Raw genomic sequence first — 27,120 nt, forward strand, 5'->3', positions numbered from 1 at the left:
GCCTGTGTCTGCGCAGCCTCGCCAGCATTGGGGTGGAATAGTGGGGTTGCATTTGTGTAACATTTCGGGGGTCATGTACCACCTGCAGCAGACCATAATGGCTCCTTCTTTGTTCATTATACATCTGTAGGTCTTTTGAGTTCTAGCCCAGATACGGGTCCAGCTGGTTAAGTCCAGTTCCCTGCCCAGGTCTCTCTCCCACTGCTTCATATAGGGTTCCTTGGATTCTGGGTTTGTTCTGTCCAGTAGCCTGTACAGGGTCGCAGGCTTCTTTGGGCGGGGTTGTCGTTAATGTGTGTTCCAGTGCAGTGAGTCCTCTGTTTCCGTGCGTCCTCATCATGTCATGTGACAACCAGTGTCGGAGCTGGGCATATCAGAACCTCTCAGTCTCTGGTATCTGGAATTTCCTTTTGCAGTCCTCAAAAGTAAGTAGTGAGTCCCCTTTGTAAAAGTCTGACATGTGCTTCAGCCCCCGCGCCTTCCATCTGGGGTTAAGTCCAGGTTCTCCCAGACTGCTGAGAGCGGACCTGTCGTACCTCTGCACTTCCACTTCCTTGCTGCCTGCTTCCAGCTGTTTACTGTGTTCCTCGTGGTTGATAGTGGCCCTGCGTTTGGGGGATATGTAGGCCATTTGATATGTGGGAGGGATTCCAGTGGGTGTTGGCTCCAGTCCTCTTCCAGCTTCAGCCAGTGAGGTTTATCGTCTCTCTGTTGCCACATGAATGCCGCTGAGAGCTGAGCGGACAGGCAGTACCTCTCGACCTCGGGGACTCCCATGCCTCCAGACCCAGGGCTTCTGAGCAGGACCTTCCTGGTTACTTGGGCTTTCTTGCCCCCCCAGACGAATTTTAGCATATTTGCCTGCAGCTTTTGTTTGCCTTTTTTGGGGAGTGTTACTGGGAGTGCCTGACAGTGATATAACAGTCTGGGGATCAGATTCATTTTGAGCGTTGAGATCCTCCCCAACCAGGATATCTCTTGATCTTGCCAACGGGCCATGTCTGCTTGTAGGTCTTTCAGTAGGGCCGGGAAGTTCAGCTTGTAGGTGCGTTCTGCGTGTTAGGGTAGGCAGACGCCTAGGTAGTTCAGGTGTGATTTGGCCCATGGGATCGGGAGGTGACCTGCTAAAGAGACCAGAGTTTCTTTTGGGATGTTGATACCCAGTGCTACAGACTTTTTAGGATTGATTGAGAACCCCGAGGTCTCTTTGAAGTGTCTCAGCTCTTCCCATAGTGCTGTTAGGGATGTGTCTGGGTGCTCTAGTGTTAACAACACATCGTCGGCGTACAGGGCCGCTTTATAATTGTCATTCTTCAACTTGAGACCCTGGATTGTAGTGTTTTGTCGACTCCTGGCTGCAAAGGGTTCCATTGATGGGGCAAACATGAGGGGTTATGGGGGGCAGCCGTGGCGGGTGCCTCTGGTGATTTCGATCCTAGGGGACATGGTTCCGTTGATTCTAAGGTTTGTGGGGGGTGCTGATAATTTGCCATTGTCCATTTCGGGAATCTTGGCCCCAGCCCATAGTGTTTTTGTTTCTTCTATATATCCCCAGTCTAGCATGTCAAACACCTTGTGTGCGTCAAGCGATACTATTGCTAGTTCCCTTCCAGTTCTGTTGGCCGTCTCGATGATGTTCAAGGTACGTCTGATGTTGTCCATGGTGTTACGTCCTGGGATAAATCCTGTCTGGTCCGGGTGAATAAGGTCTGGGAGAATTCTGGCGAGCCTGCTTGCTAGCAGTTTCAAGAAGATTTTAGAGTCCACGTTCATTAGGGTAATGGGGCGGTATGACGAACATAGTTCTGGGTTCGCGCCGGGCTTCGGAATCAGGATTGTGATTGATTCTTTCATTGAGGGAGTAGTGGATCCCATTTCCAGAAACAAATTGAAGAGTGAGGCCAAGTGGGGGGCCAGGATGTGGCTAAATTCTTTGTAGAATGGTGCCGGTAGTCTGTCGGGGCCAGGGGCTGTGTTCTTCAATGAATGGATCACTACCGCTACCTCTTCCGGTGTTATGGGGTCTTCCAGGGAGTCGATCTGCGGATGGCGTGTCGGGCTTGGGACCTTACTCAGGAAGGCGATGTATGCAACTACCTCTGTGGGATTCCCCGACACCACGTTTCTGTGGTATTCAGTCATGATCGCCAATTTTTCTGGGTCTGAGCAGTGGGGGGGTCCCATCTCAATCCTGTAGAGATGTGATGTTGTTTCTGGTGTGAACTTTCTTAAGCTTGTATACCAGCAGTCAGTTGGCCTTGTTGCTGTTCTGATAGTAGTACTGCTTTGTGTATGTTAGCGCTCGGGCCATTCGGTCTGCCAAGTGCATTTCCAGGGTTACTTTAGCTTTGCGAAGCTCGTTCCTGACCTTGTCGATGGGCGTTTTTTGTGGTTTGATTCTTTCAGAGCCACGTCCGCTCCCAGAACCTCTAGTTTGCGCTGGTGCCTGCGCTTGTGCGCCGCTGCACAGTTCATGGCTACGTCCTGGACCACCGGGTTCATGGCGTCCCAAACTGTGGCCTCTGCGGGTCCTTTACCCAGGTTCTCCACAAAATAGTTGGTTAAAGTTTCTGCTAGTTCCTGGCTATCTGCCATGTCCGCGAGGAGGTAGTCTTGCAGTTTCCAGTATCGTGGTGCTGGTAGGCCCTCTGTTTGGAGTTGTGCTACTACTGGGGCATGGTTTACCCTTAACCCAATGTGGATGCCGGCAATGCAGGGTAATAGTACGCTTGATATGAGTAGAAGGTCTATCCTGGAAAAGCCTCTATGGACATGAGAGAAGGTGTAGTCGCAAGCTTTATCATGGGACAGCCTCCAGGCATCTACTGTTCCCGTCTCTCTCAAAAACTCTGCGAATCCCAGTGCTTTCGAAAAGTCTGTTCCAGAGGGTGGAAGGGTTTTGTCCATAGATGGATCCGGGGTGAGGTTGAAGTCACCTCCGATTAGCAGTTTGCCTTCCGCAAAAGATGTTATCACTGGGAGAATCCTGCGTAGGAGGCGTTGCTGGGCTTCATTCGGGCAGTAGATCGCTATGATGGTTATTGGGAGATCAACCAGGAGGACTTTGATTAGCAAGAACTGTCCCTCACGGTTCTGCTTAACTGTGACCCTTGATAGGATCGCTGATTGACTGAGCATGATCGCTACTCCTCCTCTCTTCTGACCAGAGGATGCAAAATATTTCTTCGGGAATCTTTGGTATTTGATGCGATGCTCATCCGTTGCCAGGTGGTGGGTCTCTTGTAGGCAGACTATGTCTGCCTCTAGCTGGGCTAGGCGGTGTTCCACAGACTTCCGTTTTCTGGGAGAGTTTAGACCCTGGACGTTCCAGGTGGTCATAGTTAATTTTTTTATGGTTGAATCCATTTAGGGATGATCTGGATGCAGATGGTGAGTGCTGTTAAACTTTGTCTGTCCCCGGTCCTTGTTTGCTTTGGGTTCTGTGCTGATGAGTTATGCCCCCTTCAGTGTCCACCTCATTTCCCCCCCACATAGAACCGAGTTTGGTCGCCTGGGCCAGCCTTCGACCAACGGGGACTCAGGCTGGGCCAATGCATCTTGCTGCAAGTGGGGCCCTTGGGCCTCTGCTGTCTGGCGGTGATAAATGCCTGAAGCCTTGGTGTGTTACTTTGCTTCTGGGGAACTATATGTAATTTGCGGTCGCAGCTCTCAGCTAAAGTTTGGAGGTGCTTGTATGGCTCTTTAGCCGACTTTCCCTGGGTGTCTACGTTTGAGTGGAGGGCCCCTGATTCTCCTGCGCCGCCTCTCAGCGTGTGACCATGAATGGTTGGGCTCCTGTGGTTCTTCCTGTTCTGAGAGGTCGTCTTCATTGTTACTTCCCTTACTCGCTCCTGGGTTCAGTAGTTCCTCTGCTTCATGCACTTTGCATATGTGGTGGACACTCCGTTCCAGGTGAAAATTAAAGCTGTGGGGAAGCCCAAGTGGTATGGTGTGCCTTTCTCCCTTAACCATTCCGTGACTGGCTTTGGTGCTTTCCTTTTCAGATGTGTGCTGGAAGCGAGATCCTGGTATAGGGAAATAGAGGCGTCTTGGAAAAGAATTCACGGGGAGCTTCTTGCTTCTCGCATAATTTCTTCCTTGACCTTGAAATAGTGTAGTCTGGCTAAGACATCTAGCAGGGTTGAGGAGTTGGCCCTGGCTCTGGTGCGGTGGACTCTGTCGAGCATGATAGGGGAGTCATCCAGTAGCGTTGGAATAAAGTGGAAGAGGTCGCTTACGCACTGCTCCAATTCTGCTTCTGGTATGGATGTGGGGATACCTCTCGGGCGTATATTATTACAGTAGGAGCAGTTTTCTGCGTCTTCCTGTTTGAGTTCCAGGACGTCGCACCTTGCTTCTAACATTGCTAGCCTGTCCGCTCCTTTTTCAATCTCATAGCCGTGTTCGCACACAGATGTTTCGATCTCTGCTGTCCTGGTTTCCAGCTCTCCCACTCTCCCTTCAAGGAGCGTGATGGTGCTCTTCACTTCTTAGGTGCCCTTTTGGAATTCCTTAGTTAAAGCTGTCGGGAGGTCCTGAAGGGCCGCTTTCGTGACCGACTGGCTTGGGGCCTCCCGATGTGATTCTGCTTGTGTGTTCTCGGCGGTCGTTTCGCCTAACTCTTGGTGGTCTCTTCTGGACTTGTCTGGTGCGGGGTTGGCCAGCAGGGTTGCGATGTTGGCTTGCTTTGTCGCTTTTTTGGCCATGGTAGTGACTGGGTAGCCGTGCGTGCAATCGCTAGGTTGGGGCGCTGCGTTGCATCCGTGTGTGCCACGGGCCAGGGCTCACTGGTGTTGAGGGGTTACCTCTGGGAGAAGACTGAGTGGGGCGCTTGCCCCTATCTGTAGTGCTGACTCTGATACTCTGGACTTGCGGCCGTTGGCCGGTGGTGTGCTTTCCAGACTCTAGTTCAGTTCGAAGCGTCTAGGGCTTCATGTTGCCTCCGTGAGTTTGATTGATGGTGGCCCCGGGACCTTTCCGGGCTTGGATTGCCTATTGTTTAATGTTGTCCTGGGAGCTTGGGTGGGGATCCAAGGCGCTAAACCTCTTGTATAGTAGGGCCCCCCCCCCATGCGGCATTCATGGACATCCGGCTTCCCGGGGCCCTCCCACCAGGTTCCCCTGCCCTTGCTAGATGGGGATAGGGATGCCGTTGCAGTGAGGAACTAGGCTGCGCCAGCTACTGCGTCTAACCTCTCCCGGAGTGCCGGATAGGCGTTGTTGTAACGGCTTACCTCGCCATGTCCCGCCCGTGCTAGTGTGCACCGTCTGGGTGGGGCCTAGGGCTGTTGTGGTCACTCTTGAGGGGTGTCGCGCAGGCTCTCGGGGCTTTGCCACCTGCCGGCAGCAAGGATTGCTGCTTCCCTGGTGGATGGGAGTGGGGATTGTTCGTTGCCTCCGCTGTCACTACAGTCCGGCTCCGCTTCTGCGTTGGTGAGGGGTAGGCTCCCCAGGTCACTCCTACTACCCATCGGCTGCATGCATCCACGGATAGGGCCTCAGGTAGGGGGAATGCTCGGCCCAGCTCGAAGCCGCTTGCCTCACTGCCGCTCACTTTGTGCTGGGTACCGTTAGCTCACAGGGGATGCCGGAATGGGAGATTGACGCCGGCCGCTTTCTCGGTTTTACCCCCGGGGCCTCCGCAGCGCCACAATTCATTGCTGTGGGACCCCGCTTCCCGGGGGCACTCAGTGTATCTCCGACTTGGGCACGGTGGCTTCCCCAACACGCTGGGGCTCGGACGGGCCAGAGTGCTCCTTGTGCCAGGGCTCAGCGTTGAGGTGCAGAAGGGAGGTGCTGTCACGGTAGATGCCGTGACTGGGCTGTTCGTGGCTGGCTCCTTCCTCTGCTCAAAGGTGATGAGCTGCCGGGTGTTGATTCAGTCACCCTGGAGACTGCTTAAGGTTCAGTGTACCTCCGTTGCTGCTGGGTGGGTTTTGTAGAGCTGCCCGCCATTTTGAGAGCAGCACTCAGCCCCCCGGTGTTGCTTCGGACCGGGTACGCACACCATTCCAGGCGTCTGGCAGTGCCCCGAATCAGATCATCTTGTGCAGGACTGCTTCCGTTATCGGGAACCTCGTCCGGTTATGCTATATAGTATTTATCACCGGGGCATTATGTTTGGATTCGTGGCGTAAGCCGGGAGCTCTTATGGAGCTGAACTGACCGTCATGGCTCCAAGCCACGCCCCCAGAATTATGCTTGTTTAAAGTTTGCTATCACCCTACTAGTTATTTCTGATACAGGTTTGAAATAAAATGTTTTAAACGTTGATTCAGAAGACCAATCTGCTGATTTCATTATGTATTGTAATGACACTCCTGCTGAGAAAGCCCTAGAAGCCATCGCTCCTTTAACTGAATGCATGCCAAATAAGGAAAAGTCTATGCCAGCCCACTACATCACTTCTCTAACCCATCTTGCTATTGTCGCTGTAGCTACCTACGCACTATGAGCAATTGCGTTACGCCTTACGGTCTAAGGTGCGCCGTTGCTTCTTCATAATCTTTTATGCACTGCGCTACGCATATTTTCTTACTGGCTGCAAAATAAGGGTTGGAAATGAACTTTGAGTCACATTTCGTTTTCTTAGCTATGCTAAATGACATACCTTTTGGGTAAAATATTTTTCTATTTATTCCTAACGCCTTGACATCTGACACTCTTTGACATGCTGCTAAACAAAGCAGCATCGCTAGCTTCCCTGAAAGCTGTGAGCGAGAAAGGTGGCTATTCTCTGGCCATCTGAGAAAGAGATGGAATGCGTCCCAGACGTCCCATAGCACTGCAAACTTAGGCTCTGGTGGTTCCTTAGCTTTATTCCTTTGAGTTGGCACACAACCGCTGGGTGCACTCCCACTGGCCTTTCTTCCACTTTATTGTGGCCTGCTGACACTGCTGATCTATAGACCCCTAGTGTCCTATAGGCGCAGCCGTCGTGAAACCTATCTGCTAGGAAGTTGAGGACGTGTACTACATGGGCTGAAACGGGATCCATACTATGTTCCACGCACTATTGGGCCCAATGGACCCATGCGGTACCATAGCTCTGTATGGTGCCCAGGAGTCTCTAATACAGACTGCAGCTAGTTGCAAAATGTCTGGCAATTCCCATCTCTTCCTGAAACCCTGCAGGCTATTAAGTTTATCGTGCCTGCTTCATACATCAGGTGCGACAGACCGGTAAGGGCCGAGAAGAAGGTCTTGCCAATGAGGAACGATCCTCCGGAAATCCAAAGAAAGTTCCATCGCTATTTGAAACCAGGCCTGAGACTTCCAAAACATTATTATCATCATCACAAGCTCAGCTGCCTCTCTGCGGGCTTTCGCTAGGGCTCTCGTCAACATGATGAACGGGAAGGCGCATTGCACTGCCCCGCTCCATGGGTGTAAGAAGGCATTGTCGCGACCCTCGCCCAAAACCCCCCTGGCAAACCCATTGGCCAGGTGGAGTCGGGACTCGGGCCTTTAGAGCCTGGCATCCTCTTCAAAAGCCCTCATGGGGCCAGTCCTGGCGCCTATGTCGCCAGGCTCATACACCATGAAAAACAATGTGCTTGGGAACTACTTTATTGTATTGCCAGCCAACATGGAGGCATCCACATAGCTTGGTTCTTAAGAACCAAGCTATGCGCTGTAGTGTTTTGGGTGTGGTAGCCTAGGGACTGGTTTACCTGGACTATTTTGTTGGGGCTATTTAAACCACACCTGAGCAAGACAACACGCTTTGCGTTACTTTGCAGCTCACAACGTGACGCTCACCGTGTCCAGCTATTCCCTCGAACCTCGGAGAAGCAGAACCTGCAAGGAGACAAAAGGAACATCATTAGCAGCAGCATCTTACCTGCAGTCTTCATCTTTAAACACTCGCAGCTACTGAGAACAGCTTCCTCGAATCTGCACGCCTCCCAGAAAGAACGACCTGAAAGAGGAAGATAGAGGCAGCATTAAAGAAAGCAGTAGAGACATTTACAAATTACGAACTGCTCAAAAGGCTTACCTGGCTGGTCGCCTCTCGGCTGGCACCACTCCGAACATTCCACTTGCGCTGAAGAACACTGCAACCTACAAGGAAGGAAAACGCAGGTTAGCAAAGGCAAGACTTTGCAGCGCTGCGCATAGCGTTTACTTACCACATCATAGCGCTCTTAATGCGCCATCATTTACCAGCGGGGCTCAACCAAGCCAGTTCGCTGCGCTGAAGCTCCACATACCTAATGGTGAAAAAAGAGACATTTTAAACAAAGAAAGGCATGCAGGATAGCAACAAAACAAAAGAACAGCAATAAGACTTACCTGAACAATATCAAACGGGCCGGCGTCAGTGAAGTAACTGGACCGCACTCGCCCAAGAAAGACAACATGCCCCTGCAAAGAAGGCAGGACGGAGAGCACGCCTAATTCTACCATAAGGCAGAACCTTCCCCGCAGACCACATCAGGGCAAAGCTGAGAAGCATACCAGCGAGTAACCCGGCTGGGTGGCGTCCCTGTGGATACCAGGTGAGCGTAAAGGGCATCCATCCCCATTTCCCCCGGATCTATCGTCCAACTGAAGTACTTGGGCGTCTGCACGTTCAATCTGGACACAAATAGATTGGTGTTTAGTGGTCCCCAAATCCCTTGCAACTGATTGAACACTTGGGATGTAGTCTCCAGTCGCTGGAGTCTACGAGATATCATGAATTCCAGTGTGCTATGCTGTTTTTTGCACCTGATAAGTATTCTGCTGACATGTAATCTGGTGCTGTAGGCAGCAATGCCAGAAATCTTACGTTAGTTCTGCAAGCATCCTGGATCTGGTTCCTCCTAGCTTGTTTATGTAGCGTACGGCTGAAATGTTGTCCATCTGGAGTAAAATGCAACATTTGACCTTGTCTTTGGTAAAAGTGTGCACCGCGAAAGATCCTGCTAGAAGTTTCGAGACAGTTTGTGTAACTTCAATTCTTCTGACCATTTCCCTCCTGTCTCTGGCTCCCCAGCCGGCTGTGCTTACATCGGACTCGATCACTAAGTCTGGCACGTTGCCGAATATCGCTTGTCCGTTCCAGGCTTCCATATTCTGTAACCACCAATGAAGCTCGGTTAGTGCTTCTTGATCTAGGGTCACTAGCTGATGATGTCCTACTCTGCCCTGCAAGTGCCTCATCTTGAGTCTCTGTAACGCTCTGTAATGTAGACGCCCGGGGAACATCGCAGTCTAGCCAGAATAGTGGTGCTGCTAGCAGCCTCGATTCAGGTGAAGCGAAATAGTCTTCTTCGCTATGACTGCTCTCAGCTCCTTCTTGATGGCCTTCACTTTGTGCGTCAGGAGCCAGAGTACTGCTTTTGTGGCATCTATCGTGAAACCCAAGAACTCTATCCTCTGGACTGATTGAAGCTGAGACTTGTCTAGGTTCACTAAGAATCCCAGAGAGGACACTATGGTGAAAACCCAACGTACGTTCTCCTGCAGAGCCACTTTGTCTTGGCCCAAAATGAGAATATCGTCTAGATAGATTATGATTTGTATTCCTCTCTCCCTTATGGCCACGGCTACCGGCCTCATTAGCTTTGTAAATGCCCACAGGGCGGATGCTAGACAGAATGGAAGACATGTGAAGCGCCAGGTCTCTCCGTTCCACCGAAAGCAAAGAAATCTCTGATGTGCTGTCGCTATCGGGAATGTAAGATGGCAAGCTTTGCAACCCAGCTCTCACGACAGCACGTCAACATTGTATCAAGGGGAAGCCATTGAAGCGACCTAAGCAAGACACTGCAAGATGTCCTCCACAAGGAATAAACCCAAGTCGACAACAATACTGGACTCCTTCACGGTGGAAAGACCCAAGCAACAACCCCACCATGAGACTAACACACAGACAGAGTCACCCCCACCTGAAGATGATCCCAAGGATACACAGGTACTGCAGGCCATCGTACCACTCAACATTTATTGATACTAAAATATATGAAGTCAAAGCTGACATGAAGCTCATGTGCCAAGATGCCCGCAACCTCGCAGAAAGAGTGACCAAGGTGGAAGCAAACATACAGGATACTACAGAGACCACCTCGGACTTCAATACTAAAGTCCACGAACTTGAAAGGCAGGTTGCAAGACTAGAAGCAAGATCAGAGGAGGTGGAGGGGAGGGCCTGACGTAATAATATACGTATACTGGGAATTCCAGTGGACATGGAGGGAACCAACCCGACTGAATACATGGAATCAATGATACTACAGGAAATCGGGCCCGGCAAACTCTCTCAGGGATTCTCAGTCGAGAGAGCCCACAGATCTCTACAAAAAAGGCCCCAACCAGGATCATACCCGCGACCAATGATCGCGAAGATCCTAAATTTTCGAGACAGAGAAACAATACTCAAGTTCTCAAGAGAGGGAGGTGAGATCAAACGGAATGACTCCAAGATCGTCATGTATCCTGTTTATACTCCCAATGTAAACCTGCTAGAAACTCATTCATGCCAATCAAAGCTAGACTACGAAAACTCAATCTCAAATACATGCTGCTATACCCCTCACGCCTCAAGATACACTACAAGGGAAAAACGGTCTTCCTGGAAACCCCGGCTGCAGCCAACATGTGGCTGGAGCACAATAACTTGGCCGAAGGCGATGAACGCACCTTAAGGACTGAAGGGCTAAGCATGAATCACTGATCCCACAAATCCGGCAACTTTAAGATCCGACACCATGGCATTGAACTTAAAAGACAACCCCCCGCTACGACGATAGATTACGCCACCACAGACGGGAGCTCATGCGACCACACATTGCTATAACCCACCTCATCGAAACCAGTGCCGGCCTGTTGCCAGCACTACATCCGCATCAAACGACCTGGATAGGCCCACGAGATGCGGGAAACCCCGAGCGTTGCCCCCCAATGCAACTGCTGGGGGCAGTTCACAGTTGTTTTACTTTGTTAAACCACTCACCAGAGTGGAAGCTGAAACAGTTAAAAATGTCTCAGAGATCTAAAGCAGTACTTTCAGCGAGGACACGGAGGAGAGAGGAGGGTGAATTGGCACTAGGCTACCTGGAGGGGAGGCGTCCAAGCTCCCCGACTACTAAGCAAGAGAAGAGGGGCAACAGGGAGCAAACACTTGAATTCTTCCCCAAACTAACATGGCCACATGTATCAAGGTTTTAACCTGGAATGTGAGGGTACTGGGTACCTACCTTTGCCGAAATAGGATTAAATCCTACCTGCATAGGAAGAGGGTCGGACTGGCCCTATTGCAGGAAACCCATCTAACGAAGGAATCTACCGCAACGCTACAAACGCACTGGGGTGCGCAGGGATTCGGGGCCACATACTCCAAATATGCCAGAGGGGTGTTCACATGGATCAGGCCTCAAATCCACTTCCAACTAACCAGGACTGAATCAGATCCAGAGGGAAGGTATGTGATATTGTGGGGCCATATTGAGCAAACTGAAATATGCATTGTGAACTCATACCTCCCCAACAACAACATACCAGCACGCTTAAACCTGATGTACGCCAAGGTCACACAATATAGGCACGGATTCTTCATCTGGGGGGTTGATTTCAATTGCGTTAGCAACCCAGAACTCGACAAGTCCACACCGCTCCCCGGCGGCCCGCCAGCCTCCACCATGGCGCTGAATACCATGCTGAACCGCCTAGACCTAGTGGACGTATGGCGAGAGCTACACCCAGATGACCGGGGCTACTCCTTTTACTCATCTCCACACAACCTCCACACTAGGATTGACTACATGTTCACTGGTAGAGAAAACCTGCCCCAGATCGAAACGGCACAATACCTGGGTCGGACCATCTCTGACCACTCACCATTAACGGTGGAATGGAGCATCACAGGACCCAGACCCCCAATACCCACATGGAGAATGCCCACTGAAGTGTTAAAAGACCCAGCATTCAGGGACGACCTCAGCGATTCCCTAGAGATATAGCAGATAACATGGGCAGTGTGGATCACCTAAGCACGTTATGGGATGCCCTGAAGGTAGTTATTCGAGGAGAAATCGTAGCAAAGGCTGGAGGCATCAGGAAACATCTCTGAACTGAGCTGGAGCAGCAGGAAAAGAAAATTGAACAGCTGGAATCCGACACCCAGGGCACCCAGCAAGAGGAAGACAAACTCAAGGAAATCGGAACCGAATGCAAAAAGGCTTGGGACAGACTAGCCAAGTTTGACTACACCAGCAGAACCAATAGGGCGCACACCGCAGCAGACAAACCCAGCAGATTAGTAGCCTGGCTGTGCAAAAAAGAACACCCAAAGCACCTAACCACAGCCCTGAAAAGTACAGATGGCACACTGCATCAAACCCAACAGCTCATCAATGACACTTTTAAACAATTCTACGCTCCGCTGTATTCCCACGACACCCAGGTACCCCCGGACGAGATCTCGGACACACTAGAGGAGAGTGAAGCCCTAGATGCAGCCATTACCACGGAAGACATATCTGAAGCAATTAAGTCCCTGGCTACATGCAAGGCCCCAGGTAGTGATGGGCTACTTATGAACCAATTCTAACCCCGCTACTGCACAAGGTCTTTCAGGAGGCATACGAACTGGGGATTTTGTCTGGGAGTATGCGCGAAACGCTGGTGATCCCGATGCTTAAACCCAACAAACCTGTAGATGATTGCGACTCCTACCGCCTACTTGCAATGCTCAACTACGACGTCAAAATATTGACCACGATCCTAGCCAAGCGGCTCTCTAGGGTAATAGGAGAAATAGTGCACCCAGATCAAAATGGCTTTGTGCCAGGCCGTAACACCACCGCTAATATTCGCAGACTCCAGCACGTCATGTCCCAGGCTAATCGAGACGGAGGATCCTACGCCCTCCTATCCTTGGATGCTATCAAGGCGTTCAATTCCATCTTCTGGGAATGGCTATTAGCGGTCCTCCGGGAAATCAGCTTTGGGGAGAAATTCATCAGATGGGTCAAAGTACTCTACACCAAACCAAAGGCACGAGTAAAATCGGGACGGCTTGTCTCTGCTGTGCGTGGGACATAGAGGGGCACTAGGCAAGGTTGCCCACTTTCCCCGATGCTTTACATACTTGGGCTTGAACCTATTGCCATCTACTTCAGAAAACAATTCTTCGATGCAGGTATACGACTGGACGGGGTAGATCACATAATCTCCCTGTACGCAGATGATGTCCTCCTCTATATAAGAGACCCGCACCAGAACGTTCCGACCATGCTGGAGGTCCTCTGCAATTTTGCCAAAGTTTCAGGAATACTATTCAGCAGACACAAATCCTGCCTCTTGCCATTGGCTGGCCTCAAAGACAAACACATTGATGACCTACCTTCATTGGAAGTGCAATGGCAACTGACCTCATTTCGCTACCTCGGAGTCAACATACTGCACACACTGGAGCTCATGCTCGAAAATAACACTGTGGCGGCACTGGCCCTCTACGCAAATCAATAGGGTTCTGGTCACGACTCCCCCTGTCCATGATGGGAAGAGCGTCCATCATCAAAATGATTGTTCTTCCCAGGTTCCTCTACGGATTCCAAAATGTGTACTACTGTATCAAAGCCCCCTTCTTTCGCTTACTCGAGACGATACTCAAGGACTTCCTATGGGGCAAAGGCAGACACAAGATGGCGCTAACCACATTAACTCTCCCGCACAAACAGGGCGGCATTCAATTTCCTGACATGGAGAAATATTATCTGGCAGCCCAGCTCAGCTTTATAGCCAAATGGTTGGCTGATGACGTCACTTCGGAAGCAGCACTACTGCAGCACCCAATCGCACCAATCCGGCTGAAGGAACTCATTTGGGCACCCCAACATCTCCCAAGCGAAACACCCTTACTGGCTAACCTGGGAAGGCAGGTGTGGCACAGAACAAAGTCACTTCTCTACCTGAAGCATGCATATGCTCCTGACATGCCGCTCCTCTCGGACCTGTGCCAGAACAGCGTCGACCTAGCAACCATCAGGTACTGGGAGAAGCGGGGGGTGTACACGTGGGCAGACCTGTACAACAAGGGCTCCTTCCGTGACTTCTCCTCACTGCAATCCGAGGACGACATACCCAGCGCCCAGTTCCTGTGGTATCAAAAATGCGAAAGCTAGCGCGAGCCAAGTGGGACACATTGCCGGAGGAGCCCGAGCCCAACCCCTTCTTAACACTACTGTACAATTTGGTAGAGGGCTGGAGACCGGTGTCTCAAATATACAGCCATCTAATAGACAGGCCTAATCCCCGTGGCTCTGATCTAAAACTCAAATGGGACAGGGACCTGGGGCGAGAAATGACTGACGGGGAATTGGAGAGAGCTCTGGCGTTCCCCAAGGAGGTATCCAGGAACTCCAGATTAAGATTGATCCAGCTGAACTCACTATACCGCTCCTATCTAACACTGCATAGAATAGCGAAGTTCAGCAAACAACCCCATCTGAACTGCCCATGGTGCAACAGGGACAAAGTGGATCTACTGCATATGTTCTGGGAATGCACCAAGACCCAGCAGCTCTCGGCCGAGGTGGAGCAAACCTGCAGGAGGGCAGGCATGACCAGGTACAAATGGACCCCTAGCGAGTGCCTCCTGGGACATACCCCGATTAGCCAAAATCAAGCACACTGTAAAGCTCATGGACATGGCATGCATCCTAACCAAGAGGACCATCGCAATGGCATGGAAGTGGCCGGGCGGCCCACGATTCCAAGCATGGCATAGTGAACTGCAACGCTGGGTCGGGCAGAAACCTCAGCCTGGGAAGACAGCGTCGCTAAATCCCCAGAGGATGCAAGTCAGGCACTGGACGCTTGGAAGGCCCTGACATGGGCACTGTTCCACCCTTCCAATGATGAAAAGCCCCCTTGAACGATCTACCCCCATGTTAACCACAAAGTCACTTAAACAGACAATCGCCAGAAACAGAACTGATCCTTCTACCCCTCCCACCCCCCTGGCCCTCGCCCTCCCCACCCCACCCCCTGCTAACTCTCCCAAGCTGAACTATCCATCAACCACAAGGAGACAATCACTGTTCCTGTTAAACGTGTTATGTTAAAGTTGTTTATTATTTGATTTAACGTCTGGCTTCATGTTGATGTGCACACACTATGCCGCAGTTGGCAACTACTGTCACACTGCTGTTGTAACTAAAACAAATGCCAATAAAGAATTTAAAAATAAAAATCGGGAATGTGAGATGCGCATCTTTGAGATCTAAGCGTGCTAGCCAATCTCTTGTGCATAGGAGGTCTTAAAGTAGGCAAATCCTCTCCATCTTGAAATGTTTTTAGGTGAGCCATTCGTTTAGGCCTTTTAAGTTTATCACTGGCCTTATCTTTTCTCCCCTGTGCACTAAGAACATATTGCTGAGGCATCCTGCACCCCTTTGCATATTGCACTCTTGCCTATTAGCTTGTGCAGTTTGTCTTGCAATAGCGATTAACTCTTCTTGCGGCATGTGTATCGGTTGAGGCTCTACCATCTGTATCGGAGCGCCGGCAAACTCTAGATGCCACTGTGCTACCGCTTGGAGCACCCATGCATCGTTGTATAATGCTCTCTGTTCGCGCAAAAAAAGGAATCCTTCCTCCCACTGTCAAAGCATGCCTGCTTGGTGTACTCACTAACTGAAGCACTCGGCTGTCTGTACGAGCCGCTTCCACTATGACCTCTGGGAAATCTGTTCCCGGCCGGGAAGAACGTGTCTTGTTATCTTCCCCCCCAATATTGGGCTCAAGGCCCTTTGGGTCTGCGGTGAAAGCTGAAGCGACCGGACGACCGACCCCAGCAAAAACGTGCCTTGGGAAGATCTTCCTAATGGAGCTTTGGGTCTTCTCCAATGATGAGTAAGTTCCAACAAACTGCACCATCTCCTTGGCAAAGGCTTCCCTGAAGAGTAGCCCTTTGGCTCCCTCTCCTGCTTCATAGGAAGCCAAGTCACTGAGCTTACAGTCGATATTAATAACACTCCTCTCCTTCTTTCTGAGGAGAGCGCGCAGTTATGATATGACATTTTAAACGCGCCTATACACAAGTGTTTCAAAGCGTGACAATATGCCTAGGAGGCATACTCCGTGCTGTGCCAAGTTACCCAGCGCCTGGGCATCTACTGGCGTTCCAGTGTCTTTGGCTTTCTCTGCCAAATCTATTATTTTGGCCAACGGCCCAGCCAGGTCCAGAAGCTTATCCTGACGCACTCTCCAGGTGCGGTCGACACCCTTCCTGATATCTCTGGCTGCTTTGGTCACAAACGTGACCATCTTTGGATCAAGGTCCGGGGTGTCTGCTAATTTGCTAGGTAGCTCTGGCCAAGGACACTCCGACCTCATTCTTGAGCGCACTTCCCTGTCTAGGGGTTTTCTAATGTGCTGCGCCATGTATAGCGAAACTCTTGGTGATGGCACCCATTCTGATGATTTTGGGTGTCTGATGGATTCCGGGTCAAACATGTCCCCCATATTATCGTCTTCTACTGGGACTGCACTCTCATCAATGTGCTCTTTGAGGGTAACTTCCTCCTCCTCTTCTTCGTCATCGGGTGAATAGCACTCATCATGGTCCCCTAAATTGTTCACCCCTGGGGTAAGGGGTCAATTGTGGTGTCTTGCAGACTTCAACAGCAAGGCTTTCTTTAGTCTGGCGACAGGGTCGTCCACTCCTCTGGGAACAGCGTTTACCCTTTGAACTTGTCTCGGGGGGAGGGGAGGTCACACAGGTCAGCCTCTTCCAAGCTTTTTTACACCCCTTCTTGGGGGTGTCCTTCTGACATCCCTTGTCCAGGGCTATCTGCCCATCTTTTCCTAGAAGCTAGATGCTCTCTCTGCTCTGCCATTATAGCTTCTATCATGTCTAGCCGTTGCGCTATGGGTTGTACACCCTGATAGACGGCTTGAGACAGAGAGTCCCCTAGAACCTTCTTAAAGCTGAGGGGCAGTCTCTTGATCCATGGGCTCCTCCAACCCACTCTTCTTCACTCCACTCTGGTGAGGTTGACTGAGATCTTCTAGGATCTTCATAATGAGCCATGGATGTGTGTGGCTGGCAGGGCCAGCTTCTGTACAGTCAGCGTAGAAAAGGCTCCACAGCAGAGCAGATGTCCATTTGCAACACCCTGTACCTCCCGTTAGTTATATCTGTAAATATTATGACCTTTTCTTTTTTTTTTGTTTGAAATATCTAATGCGCCTGTAATTCGTTCACTCGCTGCATTCCGTGTTTCGGGGAACGATTGAATGATTGCGGCGGTTAGGAAAGCCCAGGGGATGCTGGAAAGCCTAAAGACCTCCTGCTCCCCTGGGTCCTACCAACCACTGTGTTCGCCGGCGCGATAGCGGACCGGGATGTGAGGGACATGCTCTGAACGGGGCCGGCTGCCTACTGCGAGCGCGTTCGCTCGCGGCTACGGCCCCGCCTCCCAGGTAATGCCACTCGCACTATATTTATAAATCTGTTAGAGAGAAACCGTTGTACGCGCATCAGCCCCCTATGTGGGTCCCAACCCACACAACCCTCAGTGACACAAGCGCGCGGCTGCGCTGCTATATGAACATAATACATGAAAATGATATATGCAAATGATATATGACAACAATCACTCTAAACAAATATGGCAAATGTTATGAGAAATGTGAAGTCACTTATCTGAGTGCTGCTAAAAGAAAGAGGAAAGGACCTAGGGCAGGGGCCTCTTATACCAGAGCCGGACACCTGATGGGTGGAAGCGAGGAGCCTCAGGACTACCAGGGACTAGAGGCTCATGGGGCTTGTAGTGCCAGTTTAAGAGAACAAATGTTTGTCTTGAACTCTTTAAACCATTGGGTTTATTTCTTCCTCAGACTTTTGCGAGTAAACATAAAATACACAGTTTAAATATTCAAAGTTTTAAACTGCTGATGTTGCAGCAATAAAAAAAAGTAAAGCATGATGCTCGGCTCCTGTCTTGACATAGAATTGTGGACTTCGTTCTTGAATGACTTCCCAAGCGCACCTCTGGGGGCCACTAAACAACTATGCTTTCGCTATTTCTAGTACTTATACTATTGAATTTGCTTCGTACTATGAGTTTTCTTATCGTCTCTTTCTAGATCAGCATTCAGTCTGATTCACTTACCATTAAACACACACACACTCCTACTTTATACAGTCATATTTCATCTACTGCAATCCCTTTGTATCGTCCCACTTTTACTACTGTGCATCTGTCTCTTTCCGGTTTCCTCCCAACCCACTTTTTACTGTTCTACTTTTTTCTTCCTCTACAGACCTTGGTCTGATCAACCCATGTGATGGCACAATATTACATTTTTTCTCAGGCAAGTTACTAGCCCTGTAAGGCACAGCTATGGTCGCTATTGGCCTAGCAGAAAAGCTTTAAAGCTTTATAGCATTACATAAGAAGTGTGCATAGTTTAAAAAATGTCTGAAAGATTTTTGGTCCTTTTCTGCAGAGTACTTGGGTGTACCAATGATGATAGATTCGGATGGTGTCATACTTGGAACAATATTGGTGGAAATATCTCTCGTTGCACCCACCCTTCCCTGCTTTGACGGGCTATTCTCTCCCTTCTCGGGATAATACAATTGTATCCCTTCACTTCTCTGTGCTCTTCTTTACCTCTATTTATTTCCTTAGCCAACTGATCATCTAGATGCTTAAATTTACCCTCTGCATCTTCCACCACCGTTACCTATAGCTGTACCTATCTTGCATTCAGAGGTGCTCTGAAGTGCATGTTACTTTTGTAACGGATTTTAGGACACGGCACACTCCAGCCAAGGACTCTTTCCACTGACAATGAATGCGTCACACAATGAAAACGCTTTCTATCTTTATTTATCCTCGGATTCTACTTTGAGAAGTCACCCAACCCGTCTGACATCCACCTTAACAAATACCCCGTGTTGCAATGGACTATGAACCAGGCCGGTGTGTAACAATAAAATATTTATACATTTTCATAATTCAAATAAAATCCAGCAAATCAAAATTTAGGACAGCAGTCACCACTACTGTGGCTATACAATGAAAACATCATACAGCACAATTATTACAAATTCCTAACATCATCTACATAAACCTTTAATAGAAAGCCGGAGCAAAATTACTTTTCTTCAAAATAGCAGATGGCACACAGGTCATGCACTCCCCCTGCAACACTTCCACCAAACACCTACTAACAAAATTCTTTGTGGATGGAAAGTAGTGGCAAGGAGTCAGTATAAAGAAGAAAAAATCAATTTTAAATTCAACCCACCACCCCAGGATGGGAGGCCAGAAACTAATTGAAAACCCTAAAAAGGAGCAAAATGGCATACCTGGATTTTACTGGTTACTTGTATTTCAGTTTACAATTGCATTGGGAAAGCTAGGACAGAAATTTGTGTGGCTGTACTTAAGCGACAAGGACGCTTACAGACTACTGAACAGACCACCAAAGCAACATGACACATGTAAAAAAATCAGTTTTGAGAGGAACACCATGCAGAATAAAAACACACGCGGCAGAATTGCAATTTCTCTTTTTACACAGGCTTTAAAATGACAAGCAGCTAAGAAAATGGGCTTAGCTGGCAAAATCGGAAATCTGTTTTTGGGATGGGAGACCAAGGCACAGAACGGAAAGGATACTGAGGGGAAGGGATGACTCTTTTATAGGATGATGGTATGGGTTTTTTCTATGGGAAATACCAGTCATATTTTAAAGAAAAGCTAAATACATGGGCAAATTTGGTTTTGGTTGCACAATGACAGGTTCTACTGAGGCTATATTTTAATGACTATATTTATTAAAGAAAGGCATTTGACATGAGGTGGTTGAGTTCGAATTGCAACCAGCTCATCGTGATTCTCTTTATAGGGGAATTAATGTAATTAAAATGATACTAGGTTTTATACAGATAACTGAAAGAATTGGAAAAGGAATATGGTAACAGATATGGACTAACACAGATTCTTCTATGGAAAATGTGAACGGATAATACTAGCAATCTGGGATTTGCAATAGGATTTGAATAGGAGCAAGGGTAAAAGAGTGGGATATGCAGTTTTTGGGTACTGGGTGATATGATACTTACAAGATAAGCTTGAGTTTGGTGATTTGGAGAGCCAGCAAGGTCTCTGGACAGCGGGGCCAAGGATCTGGTCACTGGGACAGCAGGGTCAAGAGATCTGGTCACTGGGACAGCTGGGCTCTCTTGGATGGGAACAGCTGGGCAAGGTCTGGTCACTGGACAGCAGGATGGATCAGCTGGGGAAGGTCTAGTCGCTGGGCTCTCCTAAATGGGATCAGCTGCCTTTCCTCCTTTCTCCCTGGATGCTTGGGTATGGCTGGATCTGGACGGGTGGTTTGGCCTGGATGGGATCAGCTGCCTCTGGATCTGGTTTTTTAATCTGTCCCCCGTCTCCTGCTTATATAGTCAGAGTGACATCATAGAATTTTACAATCTGGGTGGAAGTACTCTGGAGTTGTCCCTCGGCTGGGATAGGCCAAGCTACTTGTGTCCCCTCCTCTGTCTGGGCTGATTCGTTCAGGGGAATTGACATCATTTTAGGTGTGTGATTTTATGACTTCCTTTGTCTCCCAAGAGTTTGTTATTACAAAAATAAGTTATGGAGCACAACTTCAAATCCATCCTAGTCTCCATCATAAGAAACAGATATGCAGATTCCATATTTCACAGGGAATCAGACAGTCTGACCGGCAACTCTGTGCGAGGTAGCATCGCTTTTTGGCACAATTTCATCATTTTTAGGAGACAAATAATATTTAAAATTCTGTATCATTTATACTTCATCCAGAAATGCATTTTTCCTGCCATTCCAGTTCCCCAAGTGCTAGGAACAAATGGTTAGTCTCATTGTGCTTGTTTAAAAATCACATGAAAACTGGCATACTATCACATTGCTGCTTATTCAGATTGTGGGGAAAGATGCCTTAAAGAATAAATGTCCCTTATTGTCAATGGGCTAGATTTGTCACGGATGTGTGCGGTGCTACAAACCCCCAAAGCAACTGTCTTCCCCACGGCCATTCTGAACAAATGGTTTCCATGACGCTCTTTGAAACCTGGAAATTGTGCTGGGGAGGGGTGTCAAAGGAAATCACACATCTTGGTGAAATGCTAGTTCCTCTTGTGTCCATTATTCTTTTGGGTAGGGATGCCGGGCATTCTGACAAGGCTGCAAACTCCCAGACTTTGGCCCTTTCATGTGCCCATGGGGGCTGGTTCACTTGTGGAGGTAATTCTTTTCCCATGGAAGGCAGGGCACCTTTGAAGGAACTGCCTGGGCAAAACCTGTTCTGCTGATTTCATAGTATTTTTTTTTCTTTCTTTCAACAGAAACCAAGTCTTTTTGGGAATAAATATAATGTACATTTCAGGTTGCTATGTCACTGCAACCCCCCTACATATACAATAATGTTTCTGTGCGAGCAACACTGTCATTTGTCAGTTCACTTTTAAACCGCATTTCCTTGATTTTTAGAAGAGTAAATTCACACGTGTTTATTTCAGTTCATTTTGAGCTTACCAATGTGGTTTTTGCAGCACACGGTTTCTGGTTAATTAACCTTCTGGAGTGCTTTCACAGATGAGGCCAGCTTCTGGACACAGAGATATATACTGCCAAGCATTTCTTTGGAATTGACATGAGAAAAAGAAACACTGCGTTATTTTTTTCATTTACTGCAGTTTGTGCGTATGGTTTATAGAAGAAAAAAAAACACAAGCTGTGTTTACATGGCAAACCGAATTCTTTGCCTTTCAAGTGATTTTCCAGTACATCAGCTGTTCTGGAATTGTATTGCCTCACATCTTGGTACTTAGCAGAAGTAAAGCATGCCAGGGTGGGTTTCCATGAAGGGCACAACTTTGTGATGTTTGAAAAGGAAATCAAGAGCAAATTGCAAAGCCGTTGTTGATGTCATGTGTGCAGCTTTAGTATCCAGAAAACAGAACAGCAAATGTGGTGCCGTCCTGCATGCAGGTCATTTTCAGATGATTTCAAATGGAGGTAAAACAATGCAGAGCACATTCTTTTGGTGGCATTTTTGTGTTTAGTGCTCGCCACATATATGTGCCATGGAAAGTAAAGCGCAGCTGTTTTTCCGCATTATTTCCATGCGGTTTTTGTTTTAAGGGAATTTGTGCAAGGGCCTTAAATGTACCCCACACTTTAAAGCCTACTTCAAGATATTCTACTCTATTTTTCAGAAGCGTGTTGGGATAAAGGGTCATGGTGTGAAAAACGGGTCTATCCCCCCAGAACCAGTATTTGTCCACCAAATGCATGACTGTCATGTGGTGATCTGATCGGCCAGGACTACGGAGTCCTAGCTAATACGTGCTGCTCGGACTGTGACCATATTTCGTAAGTCCTGGCCATTCAGAGGACCTATTTTCTTTCTGTCCTAAGCCACACGAGGAAAGCTCTACTGGGAGAAAGAAAGCCTTCCAAAGCAGGCAGGTGAGGACAACTAGGTGCAGTGCTCTATTTGTCTTGGGCCCTTTCTTCTTTCAGGCAGCTGCTTTGAGAGGCTGTCTTTACAATCTTGTAAAGTGAGAATGTTTCTTAGACTTTCTGTGTCGGAGCACTCATTGCACAATTGGTCTCTGGTCGAGAAAAGGTCCTTTTATTTGCCTAGCCATGTTCAACTGGTATCTGAGGTGGGCCCATGTATGCATGATGGTTAAATAATGCTTAAATACACGTCCTTCTTCTTGTCTCTTACCACACTTTTAAGGCTAGATTAGAGTCTCTCCACTTTGCCCTATGAGGAAGCATTTAACTGGGACTTTGATCCGAGTTTAAAAGTCATAGTTGTCTAGTTTTGTATGCTAAAACTGTTTTATGGGGTAAAGTGAAACTTATACAAATTTGCTGACAATGACGAGTACCTAAATATTATCCTGTTGTACTAAGTCTCAGTGAGAAACCTTTTTGAGAAAACATTCCAAAAGAGAAAAGTTAAATAATTAACTATGCAGCGAAGGCATACATTGGAAAGTAGTCTTTCTCTAGTTTTTAACACAGAATGCCTTCTGTATATAATTGTAAACATCTCGACTTTCTTTTCTTTGCAGATGTATGATAGCTGATGAAGTAAGTATTTTTTCTATGTTCTCTCTTTTTTCTGTACAGATGACATAAGTTGCATTTAAAAAATATGCTCCTAGCTTTTTTATTTAGACATCTTTTCAGTGCAATTGCTAAGATCCAGAGAGAATATATTCAATTGATCCATTATCTGATCCATACTGTTGGCTAATGGCCGGATAGTGCTTTGTGGGTTGTCACTGGGGGTTGCCACAATGCTGTCTGTGCTTTGTGGGATCCTTGGAGACAGATTGTGTATCTGATATTACAAACCTCGCAGCACAGGGGTGGGAAAGAAGTATAAATGTGTTGCGCCTGTTTTTAGACACAAGACCTTCCTGATGACTAAAGACCTTCCTGTCATGGCACTTGTGCCGCATGTGCAGAGGAAGTGGATGGAGATTAGGTTGGTGCCCGCTTACCTCATTACGTGGATCCCTTGGCAACATGGCATAATGCCGCCCTGCGCCCCTGCCATTAGCTAGGGATGCCACAGTACTTTGCCTTGAGTGGCTGTAGTGTACAATACACATCTTCAAAGTGGTGCACGCTCTTATAGTGCGTCTCTTGTACACTCAGATAAAAATTGATGTGACTCGCAAACAACAAAAATGCAGTGAATGGCTACTCCGCTTTCGCCAGGCAAAATCCTAATCAAAATCAGCACTTTAATAGCAAAACACAGGTTTATAACTGAGTAACGGTTTAACCTAAAGATATGTGCCCTTATAATCTCATACATGTATAAGCAAAACGTGGCAAGCAGAGGAATTGTTTATTAGGAGTGTTTCAGTACCTGGTAATTCTCAATAATTTTATTTTTAAAGCAAGTGAAAAAAGTAAATTGCTCTCTGACGCAAAAACCTCTTGTTATAATGAGCGATTTGATTCAAGTGTAAAGACTGCAGTAGTTTCATCTACCTAAGCCTTTATTCTAAACTTGATGTTTATGGAGATTGTCTGAGGTGTGCTGAAAGTGCTGAAATGCTTTATTTATGTGTGCTCACTTGATGCTTGATAAAACCGGCATGTGAACTTGCTTGATGCCAGAAAAAGAAAACTGTTGTCCAAAAGATAATGAGTAAATAGCCTTTCCTTGTGGCAAATCATGGAACCTGTTGTTCTGAACTTATTTTATTGAGCTTTAATTTTGCTGCAGTTCACAGTAATCCGTACTTTCTCTCTGGGAATGTACGTTTTAATTTAGTTGTATTTTATTGAACTTTGCAAATGTCCAGCATTACTTTGAGAAGTCCTGACCAGGGGCCTGTTGGCCAAAACCGGTATCTTAATTTATTTGCAATGATTCAGTATGGAAATCAATTAAATATGTGATGTTCACCATTCATGGAGCGTGGTTTACTTGACCAAAAAACATGTACTGCTATTGGGATTTGCAGCGGATTAGATGAGTGGATTTCTTCGTTATTTTTCAGACCTATTTTCATCTAGCCTTTCAATCACCATGCTGTGTGATTGATCATTTTCCAAAATTGTTGCAAATCTATTTGGCTATTTTCAAGGTCCATGTCCACATGTTAAGGTATAAACCCAAACCTCTAACTTCATATACATGATCAAATGCCAATGTGACATTTACTATGTGGGTCAATCCAAGCGACAAGCTAAAAAACTCTGAAATGAGTAACAATATGCATATGAAGACCTGGGTCTTAAACTTGTTCAATGAGAAAAATATTGGATTGACCATCTAGACGCAATGACACCTGACAGAATTAACAAAGAAATTGATTTCATGTGCTTTATCTGACCAAAATGCAGGGAATCTGAGTCTATGTACAAATTTGCGATAGATCGGCGGCTGTTCTGGACAAAACCATGATTTGTTGCTGCCTTATTTCAACAGTTTATTTAAATTGATAGATATCCATCCATAGAGGTTCATCACTGTGAGTGCTGACAACTCAATTTCTACTAACACTGTTAGAGCACAATTTCTTTAGAAATACTGTTAATTTTTGCCTTTTGGTGAGACTATAGACACTCTGTAAGCTGTACCCAAAGGGCCAGTCGGGCACTTCCAAGATTGAATTCTTTATATTTGGTCGAGATTGTACACGTACTGGAAGCTGTATCTAAGGGGTCACTTTTGCACTGCCATGTGATATATTGAACGTCCATTAGTGAATGTTTTATATTTGGGCTCTTAACGTGACGGTGTATTTTGATTTTACTCGGGTTACTCATGTTCCACCATAGAGTGGCATTATGTGCACATTATGTGGTCCTAATGTGGTTTTCATAAGCATTTATTTGTTACACTTAAGAGTTAGACTTGATCCACACAGCCGCCTTCCAATCATTAGAGGACACATGTAAATACATGAGTACTTCACATTAGAGCGCCAACCCCGACATGGCGGGGGATCATTACACCCAATCACAAGATGGCCGGCCTCCCTTGGACGCGAGGCGAGGCCGTTGAGCGTCGCTGAGCATCGCCAAGCAACACCGGCCTGCGCTCCTCGCAATTACTTGCTTGCCACAACAATGCATGCGCCTTGGCAGCAGGTAAATGATTCCAGACAACATGCACGCAAGGGAATACGAGAATCAAGGTTATTATCCCATACCTAATGCTTATATTTCGCCACCAGGTACGGGGCCATTCAAGAATTTCGGCATTAACGGCATGACACTTCATGTTCCAATTACTAGCGCTGCTGCCACTGTTTGCAGTTAGATCGATGCACTTTACATAATAACAGGACCGTTAGACAAGATGTAATAATACTGAATTATAATTTATTCTTTGAATACAGATTGCAGGCTCTTTACACCAGGTAATCAGTTCTTTGCTACGGTGTGCAATGTATTGATGTTTACAAAGATATTACCTTACGTTATGATTTTTTTATATGTCCTCTGTATGTTTGTCTTCCTGTTGATTTATATCTACAATTGCTCCTGGTCAATATGAAATTCGAACCTAACAACATCATGGGTTTGTGCGGATGCTAATTGACATCCAGATTAAATTCATGATATGGATATCTCTGTGTATATTACCAATTGGTCACAGGTGTTTGGCGGCCCGATGGGATAAAACTGTTTATTGTATTAAGGAAATGTGGTGCACATCCCTGACGATGGAAAAATAAACCGAAATGCTGTGCCACGCTGTTGATCTGGAAATGCACACTGCTTTCTGAATTAAAATTGGAAACTGTTTTATGCAACTCATTTGTGAGTTGATGTTGAATTTGGCTCTTGGATAAAAAGAAAAAAGCTATTATTGAAACTTGATGTAGTTCTCATACCAAGAGCACTTGATTCAGATTCTGCCCTATGGGAAGCGGGCCTACTATTACTATTGTGATCTGAAGCAGACGAGTCACGTTGGGTCACTTGAGTCTTGAGTTCTTCAATAACCTATATTTCCAGAATACTAGCATCCTGACGATCCCTTTCTTCCGATCTTTTTCTAGGGCTGTTTAAGAAATCTCCAATGCCCTTGTTCTTGGTACTAGAATCCTTCCCCTTTTTAATAGAGATTTCCTTCCAGATACTATTGTTGGCTCCTCAGATTAGAGCTGAAATGTATTATCATTGGTTATGATAAGAGTCATTTGGGGCCTTGCTGACGAGCAGCACCTCCTTGGGCGGGCTGAGTTTCTGAAGATTTAGGACCACTGGATTTCACTTTTGTAGCATTGTCCTGATTATTTTTGAGTTTTTTTGCTTAGTTTTATTTTCTTAGGATGTGGGCTATATAGTTGTACCACAATGGGATTGCTTTCTCGATAAAGTGAAACCCAGCCATCAATTTTCAATGATTCTTCTGGTAACGCTACATGTCCTTGAACATCTTGCATAGCCAGTTGTTCTTGCATAATCTTGTGGGCATGTGTTAGGGAGAATTCTCTGTTTAGGCTGAATTTCCCTACCTAGTGAGTCCCCCAGCAGCTTTGCTGGATTTCTAGGGTTTCTTTTTTTTCTCCTGCCAAGAGTGAGACTCTTTTACCCTCACTCTTGGACATGTTGAAGTGTGTTTTCTTGGTTAAAA

At 47.3% G+C, this 27,120-nt stretch overlaps 1 protein-coding gene across 4 annotated transcripts in view; it reads left to right on the plus strand.

Moving 5' to 3' along the window:
• Nucleotides 1-27,120, plus strand: part of ZRANB3 (zinc finger RANBP2-type containing 3) — a 2,038,675-nt gene that overhangs the window by 231,078 nt on the left and 1,780,477 nt on the right. For 3 of the 4 annotated variants that reach the window (XM_069616553.1, XM_069616555.1, XM_069616554.1), the window contains exon 3: nt 23,081-23,099. The exons of the other annotated variant lie outside the window; for it this stretch is intronic. In XM_069616553.1, the coding sequence (XP_069472654.1) occupies nt 23,081-23,099 (19 nt within the window). The remainder of the gene's footprint in view (nt 1-23,080; nt 23,100-27,120) is intronic. 4 annotated transcript variants of the gene reach the window in all.

Source organism: Ambystoma mexicanum, chromosome 9, assembly GCF_040938575.1.
Source record: "Ambystoma mexicanum isolate Mex_15411 chromosome 9, UKY_AmexF1_1, whole genome shotgun sequence".
NCBI classification, from domain to species: domain Eukaryota; kingdom Metazoa; phylum Chordata; class Amphibia; order Caudata; family Ambystomatidae; genus Ambystoma; species Ambystoma mexicanum.